Below are 13281 nucleotides of genomic sequence, written 5' to 3' on the forward strand. Positions count from 1 at the left end.
TGCGGGCTGCGAGGCGCGCGTTTGGCGCGGCGTGGGTGTGTTGATGGGGCTGATTGCAGGGTACGTATGTACAGGGGTGTATTTCCTATGTATTTGTGTGAGTGTACGGAAGTGCTGAGTGCGTGTGCTTAAATATATGAATATATATATATATATATATATATTTGTGCTGTGCGTGCATGTGACAGGAAGGCTGCAGGCCTAAGTACAGACGCATGATCACACACATGTATGTGTGCATGCATCTGCACCCCTACTTGCAGGGAGGCAGCTCAGGTCCCCCCCCGGCATGCTGGGCCCAGCGGCTCAGCCATCGCTTTGCAGACTGCGGGCTGCCCTTTGCCCCACATCCTGGCCATAGGCAAGGAGGTGGAGTCCCGTGCTGACAGCAGGTGACAGCGGGGCCTGTCCTTGTCCGCCCTGCTGCACCAAGGGGTTGTAGGGCCCTGGTGCCCTTGTACCACCCTTGGACCGTGCCAGCGTGGGGTGCTGGGTGAGCAGCGGCCCTCTGCTGTGTGCCCAGTGGGCCCTGCGCCCTGCTTGAACAATGTCAGATGTAGCTCAGTAGAGCCCTAAGTAGCTTTATAAATAATCCATGTTTGCTAGGCAGGTGTTCCCTTCCTTTTCAAAGGGCTGTAAAATAGAGTGTGCCTGCGTCCAAGCAGATGTTCGCTTCTCTTTCTCAGTCCTGCGCCAACCGAGCAGCATGGCACGAAGCGCCTGGAGCCTTCTTCTGCTAAGCGTCTGACTGACATCGGCACCCGGAGGATCTTCTCGTCGGACCACGATATCTTCAGGGAGAGTGCCAGGAAGTTCTTTCAGGAGGAAGTGCTGCCTTTTCATGCAGAGTGAGATGCCTTTTAAACATTCCGGTTTTCTAGATAATTTGCTTTCCCCCCCTTCCCCCCCAAAATAAGCGTTTTCAGGTATTATTCACTATGACGTGATAAACAAGACATTTGTTTTCATTAACAGGACTCGATTGAAACAAATCTGCCTGTAAAATTCATCAAAATTCACAGATCGCTCTGCGCTGGCGCCTTCGTTGCAGGCTTGCGAGCAGGACAAATGCACTTCATAGAGTTGCAGCCAGTGTTTCCCTGCTTGTACACTCTCCCATTGAAGTGGAGGGGGTACATTTTCCTTTGTCTTTTACTAGAAAGACTTCTGGTGTAGCTTTGTGATCAGGTATTGCGTCTACTCAAGGTTAATTATGATCTTGTTTGCTTACACAACTGTTTCCTCAGGTGACTGAAGCAAGTTGGACTTGGGTTCTTGCATCACTGCAGAGACCTATGAATCATTCTGTTCTCACACCTTTCAAATAAATAAGTAGTCTTCGAGGATAGTGTACCAGTTGGCTGGGCCAGCGTGTGGCATCAGTAAACATGGATGAGCATGAGAAGAAAATGCTTTTGTGATTGAGACAGCAGTGACCCTGAAAATAGAGGACAAAAAAACCACACAAAGGTGGTCTTTAGAGAACATTTGTTAAGATTTCCAGTGCAGGAGCAGAAACTCTGGAAGTAAACTTAATGCAAGTGTGACAAGATGCGTTATTAACGTGGATAAAGTGCTGTAGTATAGCTCTGCTGCACACCAGTGCATCTGAGGAGTCTTTCTGACCCAATTTGTCAATCATATTATTAAAAAATGGCCATTAATGGCCACTCAACTTTCTGGTGTGTTGGTGAACTCAGGGTACTATTTGTTAGGGAACAAGTGATTCTTACAGTCTGCAAACTATCAGCAGACAAGCCTTAGCTGTCTATTCACAAACTTAAAACCGCCTTACTTTAGCAGTAGTTTACCAAGGTCCAGTACTAAGTGAAAAGGGACTGATTTATTTTTTTTTAATATATATTATTTTATATATTTTTGTACTTTATATCCAGGTTACTAATGTATCGGTGCTTTTTTTCTTAAAAACCATTTCTCATTGGTAGAATCAAAATCTTTCAGAAATTGATATGTTTATACCCATTTTATGGGAAAATGGGATGTCAGGATGGTGAGGATCTACTTGTAATTATCCATATGGTCGTGGCTAAATCTCCTAGATCCTGCTCTGGTGCTCAGACCAAGACGCAGCACAGCCTTTCGTAACAAGTCATAAAGAGTCATCAAGTTTATGTGTTGGAAGCCAGGATTCAGACGTGTTATTATAGTTGGTATCTGTGTAATGCCAGTGGCATTTGTGAAGAATGGAAAACCTGCTATTAAGCCATCAATTCTTAGCTGGGAAACGTAGTTGTCTCAGCACCCTGTATGCTGTGTTGTGTGCTGCTGAGACTGAAAGCCTCTCTAGCAGGCAGTGAAAACTTGCTGTGGGCCCTCTAGCATGAAGCAGCAGCCATGACAAATGAGAGGTAGCACGTGGAGAATTTAATGGATATCTCTGTTCTTATGCTGTTTGCAGATGGGAGAAGGATGGCCAGGTGAGCAGAGAGCTCTGGGAAAAAGCTGGACAGCAAGGTTTGCTGGGTGTTGCTATTGCTGAGAAACATGGAGGCATTGGAGCGGATATTCTCTCCTCGGCCGTGCTCTGGGAGGAGCAGTAAGTACTAGGCACTTCAGGAAGAGTTTAATTCAAGTTATCGATAGACTGGTTTTTTGTTTGTTTGTTTTGTTTTTCATAAGATTTCTTCATTGCTTACAGAAATTGGCATCAATAATTAAAACATGTATAAAAACCCTTCAGCTTTATGCCTTTCAAGTGATTGTTTAAGTAATAAATGTCATCATGCTCTACTGTAGTTGAGGGAAGCATTTTGATAAGTCTGGTAGGTTACACAGTAATTTGGCTGTGAAAATACATTCTGTAAATAACAGTGCAAGTGCTACAAGTTCACCTTACGTCCGAGACGTCTGTGTTGTAGGGCTTGCTTCCAGTGTTGGATCTGCATTGTAAAGGCATGAAGTTCAATGTTTAAATTTCTGTAGTGTTTCAGCCTGAGCTGTTTTGTTTTTTTCCCACACCCCAGGATGTACGTCAACTGTACTGGCCCTGGATTCAGCCTTCATTCTGATATAGTCATGCCCTACATTGCAAACTATGGCACTGAAGAACAGATCAAACACTTTATTCCTCAGATGGCTGCAGGCAAGTGTATTGGTGCTATTGCCATGACAGAGCCTGGGGCTGGCAGGTAAGCTAAAAATCAAGACAGATGGTTATAATCTTACTTGCTGTCTACTGATTTCTCAGTGAAGGAAATTCATGAGCATCCTGGTTACGTGGACATCCTGATAACTAGTCAATATCCTAGACTGGGGAGGGCTTCAGACTTGCAGATCACTCTGTTACAGCTTTGCCAATTCAATATATTTGCTCAAAATCAGTTTCTTTATTGTCTCACAACGGACAAATATGCTTTGTATTTCCTTTTATGGACTGAGCTTATGGTTAATAATCTGCTTGTCCTGTGAATATACCTTTAATATGAAATGTAATCAGGAGAAAGTTACGTCAGTAAAGATGGCTTTACTTCATTAATATTAATTTTTGTTGTGGAACAAAATGCTGGGTTTTTTTGTTGTTGTTTTTTTCCCCTCTGAATCCTTCCAAACAGATAAATGTTGCATCTTTACTATCATTGTTGAAGGACAGACAGCACATATTTTGAGTAGACACAGGTGATCTGGCCAGTTTCCACAACAGAGAGGAACAGGTGAAGAGCAAAACCTTTTGGTGTCGTGCTTCCACGGAGAGTGGATGTTGGCCATATATTTTTGCAGAGCCTCCTCATTAAGACTGAGCATGTTCAGAAAATGTTATGTCTGACGTTTGCCTTCTAAAGCATATCAGCGTAAGGGGATGCTGACTTATGCTATCAGTGCTTCATCACACCACCTCCCACAGGCAGATCCGTTCAAGTGGGACCTCATGCTCGTGTATGATTGCACGTTTATCATTTCTTTCTGCAGCAGGCTTTTGGTTTCTGTGTTACTGCAAACCATTTTACTGTGTACCATTATCCTCCTGTGCATTTTCACTGACTGCATGTCTCGATGGTGTGAAGTCTACTTTCTGTTGGGTAGCACTCAAGATACAAATTACAGCGTCTGGAACAGTTCCTTGAAGGGTCTTTTGAATTCCATTCTAGTGACTTGCAAGGAGTACGGACTTATGCAAAAAAAGATGGAAGTGACTGGATTCTTAATGGGAGTAAGGTAAGCAAACAGATGTGTATGTTACTCATAGCCTTTCGGAGCTGGAGGCACTCAGGGAGGGATGCATACCAGAATCAGTGTCTCCCACTTGTCCTTCCTCTCTCTCTTTTTTCTTTTCTTTTTTTTGCCAGTTGTCTTTTTTTTTTTTATATAGACTTACTCTACTTCTGGTTTTGGCTATTTATGGGAAACAGGCTCTTTTTATAATACTTAAATAATCTTATCTAAAGACTTTCTTTTTACATGAATTGGAAGAAGTCCTGTATTGTATAAGTAGAACCAGTGTTGTTTCTTACTGCTGAGGTTGAACACTAAAGTACGTATGCTACCGATGTTACACTTTCTGTGGCCTGAGAAAAGGTGTGCTGCAGTGCAGGCTGTGGAATCTGTTCAGAAGCTCGTATTAGGAGAATGACATTAGATGCTGTGTGTATGCCTTCAAGCTATTACAAAGTTGATGTGTACAAGTAAATTTGTACATACAGATGTCTGTAAATACATTTGCTCATTATGTGTGGTTGAAGTCAAGGAGGAGACATTGCTTATTTCTTTTTGGTAGTGTTAGGATGAGTCCTTTTGACAAGTGGATGGATCATTCTGCAGAACTCTTTTAAGCAGTTGTTAGTAGAGGCCATCAGTGGTTTTGCATTTTATACCTTGCTAGTTTATTACAAAAAAGAACCTTTTTTCATTTGGTGTCTACACCTGATAACTCCTTTCTTCTTTAGCAGGGGGGCAGATAAAAGAAAAAAGGTCTGTGCATTCTTTCACTTCACAATTGTCACCACACAATGCCTCTCAAATTATGTAATTTCCTCTTAGACAGCACTTTAGACTTCCTGAATTATTAAAGTGCTTCTGGACACTTAAACCTTGCCTTTCAATTTACCTGTGAATGCACCCACATGCTGATGGTTTTCTTTGTACTGCTTGATGATCTCTTCTAATTTCTATCCACCTAGCTTGCTGCAGTATTCCAAGCTGAGTTGGTTTTTGTTTGTTTGTTTTTACAGACTTTCATCACTAATGGTTGGATGTGTGACGTGGTGATTGTGGTTACGGTTACAAACCGAGAGGCTCGATCTCCTGCTCATGGAATCAGCCTTTTTCTGGTGGAAAATGGAACGAAAGGTTTCACCAAAGGCCGCAAGCTGGAAAAAATTGGCCTGAAAGCTCAAGTAAGTTCATGTGACCTGTAATACATAGTAGACTTTGAGGAAGTCTAAAATTACTCAATGCCTGGCACTAGCCTAATAAAGAGAAAATGAATTATATTATTTTAATACTTAAGCCTTACTGCATAAAAATTATACATACAACGTATGTATATTGAGTTTCCATTTGGAAGTCTGAAGTCCATGATGTGCAAGGAGAAGCTGGCAGCTGGATTTCTTCACTCTGAGAAAGCTTGGAAGAATGGGATTGTATTTCTGCCTGTAGAAATGGAGCAGCACAGTTGAAGGGTGGCAAGGGACACAAGTTAAATTGAGGAAACTCTTAGGTTGGTTACTAAGAAAAGTTATTAAGAAAAACCACCGTAAGAGTGATGTGATGCTGGAAGCAGGGGCTCAGAGCAGCTGTAGGGCCTCCCACTTGGAAGAATCAGGAAGTGAAACAGGACAAGACCATCAGCTGCTGAAGGTGCTTTGAATGCTTTGTCCATCTTTGAGGGGATGGACAACCTCAGAAGGACCCTCCCAACCTAAATGACTTAACATGACAAAATGAGAAAAATGGGGGAAAAAAGTGGAATGCAGAGATGAGAATGTCAGGCTATAAACTGTCCTTTAAAATCTTCTTAGGACACGGCAGAGCTGTTTTTTGAAGATGTGCGGTTGCCAGCAAGCGCCTTGCTTGGGAAAGAGAACAAAGGCTTCTATTATTTGATGGCAGAGCTCCCTCAGGTAAGAGCAGTGAGAATGTTTGCTGTCTCTGGGGAGAACACGGACACATAATTTTTTATCGCTGCTTGGAGGTGATGGATCTTGGAGAGCTGCATGTGGCTCAGGGTAGCTGTGAGCAGCATCCTGTTGATATTTCTGCTTTTTACCTGAAGTATGTTGTTTCCAGTGCTAAAAAGCCAAATTCTTTCGGCATTGGCATCTCACTAGCTCAAAGTCAGCAACCCAGCTATTGAAGAACCTGAAGAAGCTGGATTAAAGAATACATCAGGGCTTTTTTTTGTATATTTCTACCATGGAACCATTTCTCTTAGCAGACGACGTTCAGCTTGGAAGACTCTGCATTTGGCATTCTCTTCAAAGAAAAAAGCAAACACTGCTGTCTTAGCTTTTCTACTTGTAGAAGCGTATTAAAGATGTAAGAAATTTTTTCTTTATCCATAAAGCAAAGTAAATAAATAGTTACCCAGATACCTTGCTAGTGAAAATAACAAAGATTGACTTGCTGAAGTTTTGGAATGATCTGGGAGGAAAAAGGGGCAACGTGTTTTTTCAAAACCTGACTGTGCTTTGTCCAAACTCTGACTGCCTCATCTGGTAGAGATCATGTTTATTTAATTTTAGGCTGCAAGTAAATGTGAAAAAATATGAAACCTGATTAAAGGAAATCTGCTGCTGCTTTGAAGAAACAAATGCAATTACAAGCAGGTCCAATGGGATGCATCAGATATTTTAATAGTGCTAAAAGCAATTGTTCTGTAATTTGTTTATCAACACATTTTGTTGAAGGGAAGAAAAACAGCCAGTGTTCTTATGTAGGTTTTCTTTTTTAAGAAGTATCCTACTGAAATTGTTAAATGTAGGATTATTTTTTTTAAACTGAGCAGTGAAAACTGACAATAAAACAGATTTTGGTGTTAAGCTTTCGGTCAGTAAGAGTCCTGTGGTTGACACGTATCTTTTACAGGGACGATGTTCCGCCAGAAGAATTACCAAAAAGCCTTAAAAATGGGCTTTGGACATTTAAACATTTGGCCTAGTCACTAATTTCAGTAATGTAGTATGTCTGGTTTGATCTCTGATGTGACTTTTGCCTCCCTCCCTTAATGAGCAACGCTGAACATCTGTTTCCCAATTGTGTATTTGCATATGTGCATCTAATGAACAGAAGTGTAGGACTGACTACTGGATTCTGTGATTCTGTGTTTCTAAAGGAAAGACTGCTGATTGCTGATATGGCTCTTGCCGGCTGTGAATTCATGTTTGAGGAAACAAGGAATTATGTGAGGCAAAGAAAAGCTTTTGGGAAGACAGTTGCACACTTGCAGGTGAGTTTGAACAGGGAGACTTGTAAAGCAGATGCATAGAGGAATTGATGTACATTTGTGTATGTGTAACGTCAAGCAAGAAGAAGTCACTGGACTTCAGTAAAGGATTGCTTGTGGAGGCTTCGTTGTTGTCCCGTGGCTGCTGTTTCTCTTCATTCCCATTGTTTTCAAAGCCACAAATGACAATGCTTGTATTTTAATGGTACGGAATCCTACAGCAATAATGCTTTTGGAAGGAAAATACGCAGGCAGAAATTACTGGCTTTGTGCTGGTCAGTCTTAGGCTTGCATTTTACCATCAGAAGTCACTAGTCACAGTATGTTTTCACTGCTTGCATTTCTGTATCTACTTGAGGTCCTATAGACTGCAGAGGAGCGTGGTGTGTGTGAAGCTATGTCATCCATCCCCCCTTAATGCTCTGCATTGATCTTTACGAGACTGATGCTGTGATGGTCCCCAAGCAGTGACCTTGCTGCTTGAATAGCTGCAAAGGTGTTTATGTCCAGCTTTATGGGTACTGTAATGAGATTCCTCACCTACCAGGTAGATGGGTATTCAAGTGATTGCACTGTAAAAGTGTTGGATCATTCTTTGTAAATATGACTTCCCCCTGATAGTAGTGGTTAAATTGTATTTTGAGGCATGCCTACACTACCTAATTGCTGTCATAAAGCACAGTAACATGGAAAGAAACATTTGCTATTACAATTTTCCTGGAAACCTCGTAGGCCTGAAACCAACCAAGCACCTGTATGTTTGATTTATAGGATAGGAATTGCTTGTATACATTACAGGATGTTAGCTTTTTGATTTTGATACCCTTCAGAAATAATTGGAACTGGAATATTTTTTGTTTTTCTTTTGAGAGTTCCTTTGTCAAAATCAAATCTTTAATTGTTCTGAGTAGCAGCAGAATTGAGATCTTTACGAGCTAGAACGTTAGGTATCCAGGAGCTATGATCTTTATTTCTTTTTGAACTTAACATGTAGAAACAGCGGAATTTAATATGTCCAGTGAGCAGCTATAGCACAAAAAGAGTATTTTAAGTTTATTTATGTAGGTGTAGAATGCTCTCTAACTGTAGTAGTTCACTGTGCAGAGACCTCCAAACTAATATTGTTTTTTAGGATAACCCATTCCCAAACACCAGGAGGCCAATAATATTAATAAAGCACAGTATTTTTGGGAAAAAGAAGTCCACCCCTGCATACCTTTTCAGTTTCCTTTTTGCACTAGCATGCGCACGTAATCAAAAATCCTTTTGAATTAGGCCTGCCTTGCCTAATTTATTTAGTTGTGCTAAATGTGTACGGAGTTGAGAATCAATTATATTAATTTTGAAGGAAGGCAAAAAGGCCTTCTCTGTAGGTGTCTAGAACTGTGAGATCAGGAAAAATTTCTGTTCCTAAGAGGTGATTTTTATCCCCTTCCTATCAGAACGGCCAGCAGGCAGTGATATACTGCCTTACTTGGCTTTAGGTACCCTTCATAATGGGCTTCACCTGCCAGTCTGCATTGAGTGAAAAGGGGTTGTATTGGACCAGATATATGTAGGCTGCTCCGAATGTAATGCCTGCTGTCTTTTCATGGTAACTACAACAGATACAATGAGCCACAGGTCGGACGTGCCTGATACATCTCTTTCAATGTGACATAACTTGTCATTAGAAAACTTTCTGATAGTTGGTCTAAAACTTCCTTTGTTTTTTGCTCAAAATGTTTTGCATGTCACTTAAACTCTGAAGAGCCGAATGCTCAGCAAATGCAGCCAATGCACAATGACGTGTTACTAACTCTGCTGGAAGCACATTCTCCCACAGGAGAGAAAAGACAGTAGCAGAGCTCCCAGCACCTCCTACTCTGCACTCTCCAGGAATTTGTTTTCAGGCATTTGGGGGGTTCCCCATGATGTCATCTTTTGAGTTGTTTGGCGAGTTAAAGAGCAGTAATTTTCCTTAATAAGACTGGTAGAGATGTGATTGTATGGAAAACAAACTGCGTTTAGATATAAAGATGCAAAGCTGTTTGAAATAGTGATTTCTAACAGAAACGCTTCTAGAAGATGCTTCCCTTTCAACTTCAAACACAGCTTAAAAACAGTACTACTTCTGCTCTTTCCTTCCTCTGCTTCCTCTGTCTGCTTCCAAAATAAGACGGTGCAGCACAAGTTGGCAGAAATGAAAACGAACATTTGTGTGGGCCGAGCTTTTTTGGACAACTGTTTGGAGCTGCACTCAGAAAAACGCCTGGACTCCCCCACAGCTTCTATGGCAAAGTACTGGTATGTAGTTAAAGTAATTTGGAAGTGTTACTTATATGATCTTGACAGGAGTCTAGTAATAAAAGCACTGGACTGCTCAGATTTAAACAAAAGATAAAATTACTGTCTGATTAATAACAACATTGTTGGTTTCTAAGAGAGGCCTTTAGCTTTAACTTCAGTGGGGCAATCAACAGTGGCCTTAGTTGTTTTGAAAACCAGTGCTGGTTAGAAGATCGGTTTCAAAGTAGTAGCACGCTTTTAAAATAGGCTTCCATTAATAATCAGATCAGCTTCAAATACAAGTGAGCATTTCATAGGTTTTGGCAAAAGCAGATTTTACTGTAATAATTAAAAAATAATGTATGTGTATTTAATTACAAGGATCTAGAATACCTTTTAGTTAACATTATTTAGCTTTAATAGCTGTTTGGCCCAGCCACTTTTTGAAGCTATTTGGTTTTGGGAAGAAATAGTTGGCTACAGCTATTGCTGTAATTGAGACTAAACAGTTCATTCCTTTATTGGCCAGAACTCCTCCTCCCTTCTCCCTCCACACTTGGTGGAGTTATCTGTTAACTGGGGCTTAACCAGGGAAATCTGGATGACTAAAGGCATCCAAGAGATGTGTCACAGGAATTTGTAATCTGTGTAGTTTTGTTCTGCTCGCAAAGATAGTAGAAAAAGTAAAGCCAGACATTAAGGAATAGCTTAGCGAAGACAGAGGCTTTTCAGAATCTAAACTTTGAGAAATAAATGTTGAGGTAATATGTAGAAAATACTGAGGGAATTCAGTGAGAATCTTTACAACGAAAGGAAGGATTTTGTTTGAATGCTATTTCTGGCACTACTTACCTAGAAGTACCAGGTACGTAAGCGGAGGCATTCTGCTCTGAGGAGGAGGAAACAGCTAGCGTGCCAACTCAGATGTAGACTTACTTCCTCAAAAGATTTTCCAAAGCAAGGAATTTGAAACTCCCCCCACCCACCCGAATATTAGTACCATGGTTCGTTGTGGATTTCCTCATTCCTACAAGCGTTCCTGTGGCTCTGTTCCATAAATCCCTTCGATGGTTTAGAAGGTGCTTGAATGCAGAATTGCTAATGTTTCAGGAGACAGTCTCCTATTTGTTTTGCTTATAACCTGTTGCACAGTCAGTGACTTGAGTTAGAGGTGTGGTGACTTCAGAATGTAGTGTTAGTATCTCCCTCCTAATACATTGTGAAAGATCTGTACTCTTCACTCTGTGATGACCGATTGTATTATACAGCTAAATCCAAAAGTATGTACTAGGGACAGTTGAAGTAACTCACTGTTGCATATTTAAAATTGATACACTAAACTAAGAATTTAACAGGGAGGATAGCATGGAATAAGGGACTCTTGCGTTCTTTTGTGAAAAGCAGTTGATTTAAATGGTTATCATCTTCTATGGCCACTCTGAAGTTCTGTTTTGTTGGTTTGTATTTTTTTTTTTGCTTTTTTTTCTTTTTTCCACATCACTTCTGCTTGAACTTTCAGTGCAATTAAAATCCTATGCTTTCTTTTGTCTGATTTTTCTTGATTGAAATAATGTGAAGTACGGAGCTTTCCAGAGGCTGAGATGCAGGACAACTTCAAATGTCGTGTTATCAGTCATCTTCTAGAGGGTTGGTTCATAAAACAAAATGCTTAAGAAAAAAAAAAGTTTAATCATAGAATAAATGAGTGGTTTGCAGTGAGCAGTCCTGCGTAAGAATTAAAGTATTTTTGAGAATTGAAAGCTATAAAATATTGTGAGGAAAATAAAGTATTCCCTGATGATGGTTGTATTCAAAGAGCCCGGAACAGAAGAGTTTGATAAGAAGGATATACCAACATGCTTTACAAAAGAAGCTTTTTGGCCGGTGAGGAAAGTTAACAGGGTTCTCTGTTTTGAGAGCTTTCGTTCTCTGAAAGCTCTTCCACATAGAGAACAAATCTTAATGCTTTTCAATTCAATGTATTTTTCATCACGGTGGAAGAACAGTCTCTCACAATTGAAGTATTTGAATGGCCAATGCTTTAGATTGGTTATACGGGGGGAAAAATACCATCGGGGTGTCTTTTAGTCTTGTTAACTTATCTGTATCTGTTAATTTTTCATAGCATGCGCCCTTCTAAAAACAAATTTCTTCTTGACCATTTAAGGGCGTCTGATCTCCAAAACAGCGTAGCAACTCAGTGTGTGCAAATGCACGGAGGCTCGGGGTACATGTGGGAGTATCCAATTGCAAAGTAAGTGCACCGTTTCAGACCTGGCTGGTGAAGGATTGCTAGCCAAATAAAATGCAGCCCTTCTTACATCTACTCGTCAGTTGTTTTGTGTTAGTACTGATTGACTGTTCCTTTTCTCATCGTGTTTATTGAAAGGCAATCATCTGTACAGATGTCTTTAATCGTACTTGGTATATAGAACCATAGAATGGCTGGAGTTGGAAGCGACCTCAGAGATCATCTATTTCCAGTCTAAGACGACTTAATTTTTTCTTTTAGCGTATGTTTTGTTGCCACAATAACAGAGGTAGGGCTTCTTATTTAACAAAATGAATCCTTTTTTAAAATAAATAGAAGTCACAAAAGCAGAACAGTATTGCCGGGCAGTTGTCATAAGCAGATATTTGGAGTTCATTTTTTAAACTGATAGGTTTAGATCTGTTCTAGATATATTTAAAGAGCATGAAGGGTTGCTTTAAAATAACAGTGTTTATGGCTGGTGTGAACCAAATGAGCACCCGTTGTTTTGGTGGTACACATCTGCTGAGGAATCCTTCATTGAATCTTTCCTTTTTTTTCCCCTCAGAGCTTTTGTGGATGCCCGTGTTCAGCCCATCTATGGTGGCACCAATGAGATTATGAAGGAGCTGATCGCCAGAGAAATTGTCAGTGACAACTAGGGCAGGTGCTGGCTGCCTGGAGAACCTTCCCGAGCACTTTTATAGTAATACAGGACATAAAATCAGACATCAGAATGTAAGTAAAGGAGACGGATGTAGTATATCATATTCTTTCAAGGGAGAGAAGCCTGTTTAAGTGAATTGTTAGCAACAAGGGTGCTCCTAAGGAGGATTTCTAATGTTTAAATTGAAAGTTCATTAAATATATTTGGATGACTGTTCCCATGACCTGTTAGTGAAAGGAGTATTTGAGGTAACCAATGCCCTTACATTGACTGTACCCTTTGCTGTTTGGGATTAAATCTTTCCTCCACAGAAGCCAGTGATGGATAAGCGGGAGCGGAACGCTGGTGGGAGGGGGGAGGCCGGGACTTTGTCACTGTCCATACACGGCTGCTTACTGTTGTCACCGCTGTGGGGAGGGCGATGTGAGCTTAACCTCTGTGCCTTACTGTAATTGGCGTTTTGGACAAATGTAATAAAGCATTTCTGTGTTCTCGGTTGTGTCACTTCGTACCTCGGTGCCGGGGAGGAGCGGGGCGCCTCTGTGGGGACGCCTCGGCGCTGCGCTTCCCGTCGAGGGTTGACTGAGGCGTTTTTCCAGGCGGGGGCTGCGCGGGGCCCGGCTTAGAGCCGCTCGGTGACTGAAAGTGCCGGGCGAGAGCTTTCTTCCATCAGTTTTCCGCCGGCGATCGCTCGGC

At 41.2% G+C, this 13281-nt stretch overlaps 1 protein-coding gene across 1 annotated transcript; it reads left to right on the forward strand.

The window, feature by feature from the left end:
- Positions 1-642: 642 nt before the first annotated feature.
- On the forward strand, positions 643-13076 carry ACADL (acyl-CoA dehydrogenase long chain; the record flags this gene model as incomplete). The annotated part of the gene is made up of 10 exons (XM_010713315.2): positions 643-848; positions 2420-2557; positions 2985-3149; positions 4107-4173; positions 5187-5351; positions 5976-6077; positions 7289-7402; positions 9558-9685; positions 11835-11921; positions 12487-13076. Coding segments are annotated over 10 exons (1266 nt in total), but the record flags the coding sequence as incomplete, so codon positions are not given.
- Positions 13077-13281: the final 205 nt, after the last annotated feature.

This window comes from Meleagris gallopavo, chromosome 7 (genome assembly GCF_000146605.3).
Source record: "Meleagris gallopavo isolate NT-WF06-2002-E0010 breed Aviagen turkey brand Nicholas breeding stock chromosome 7, Turkey_5.1, whole genome shotgun sequence".
Classification (NCBI taxonomy): domain Eukaryota; kingdom Metazoa; phylum Chordata; class Aves; order Galliformes; family Phasianidae; genus Meleagris; species Meleagris gallopavo.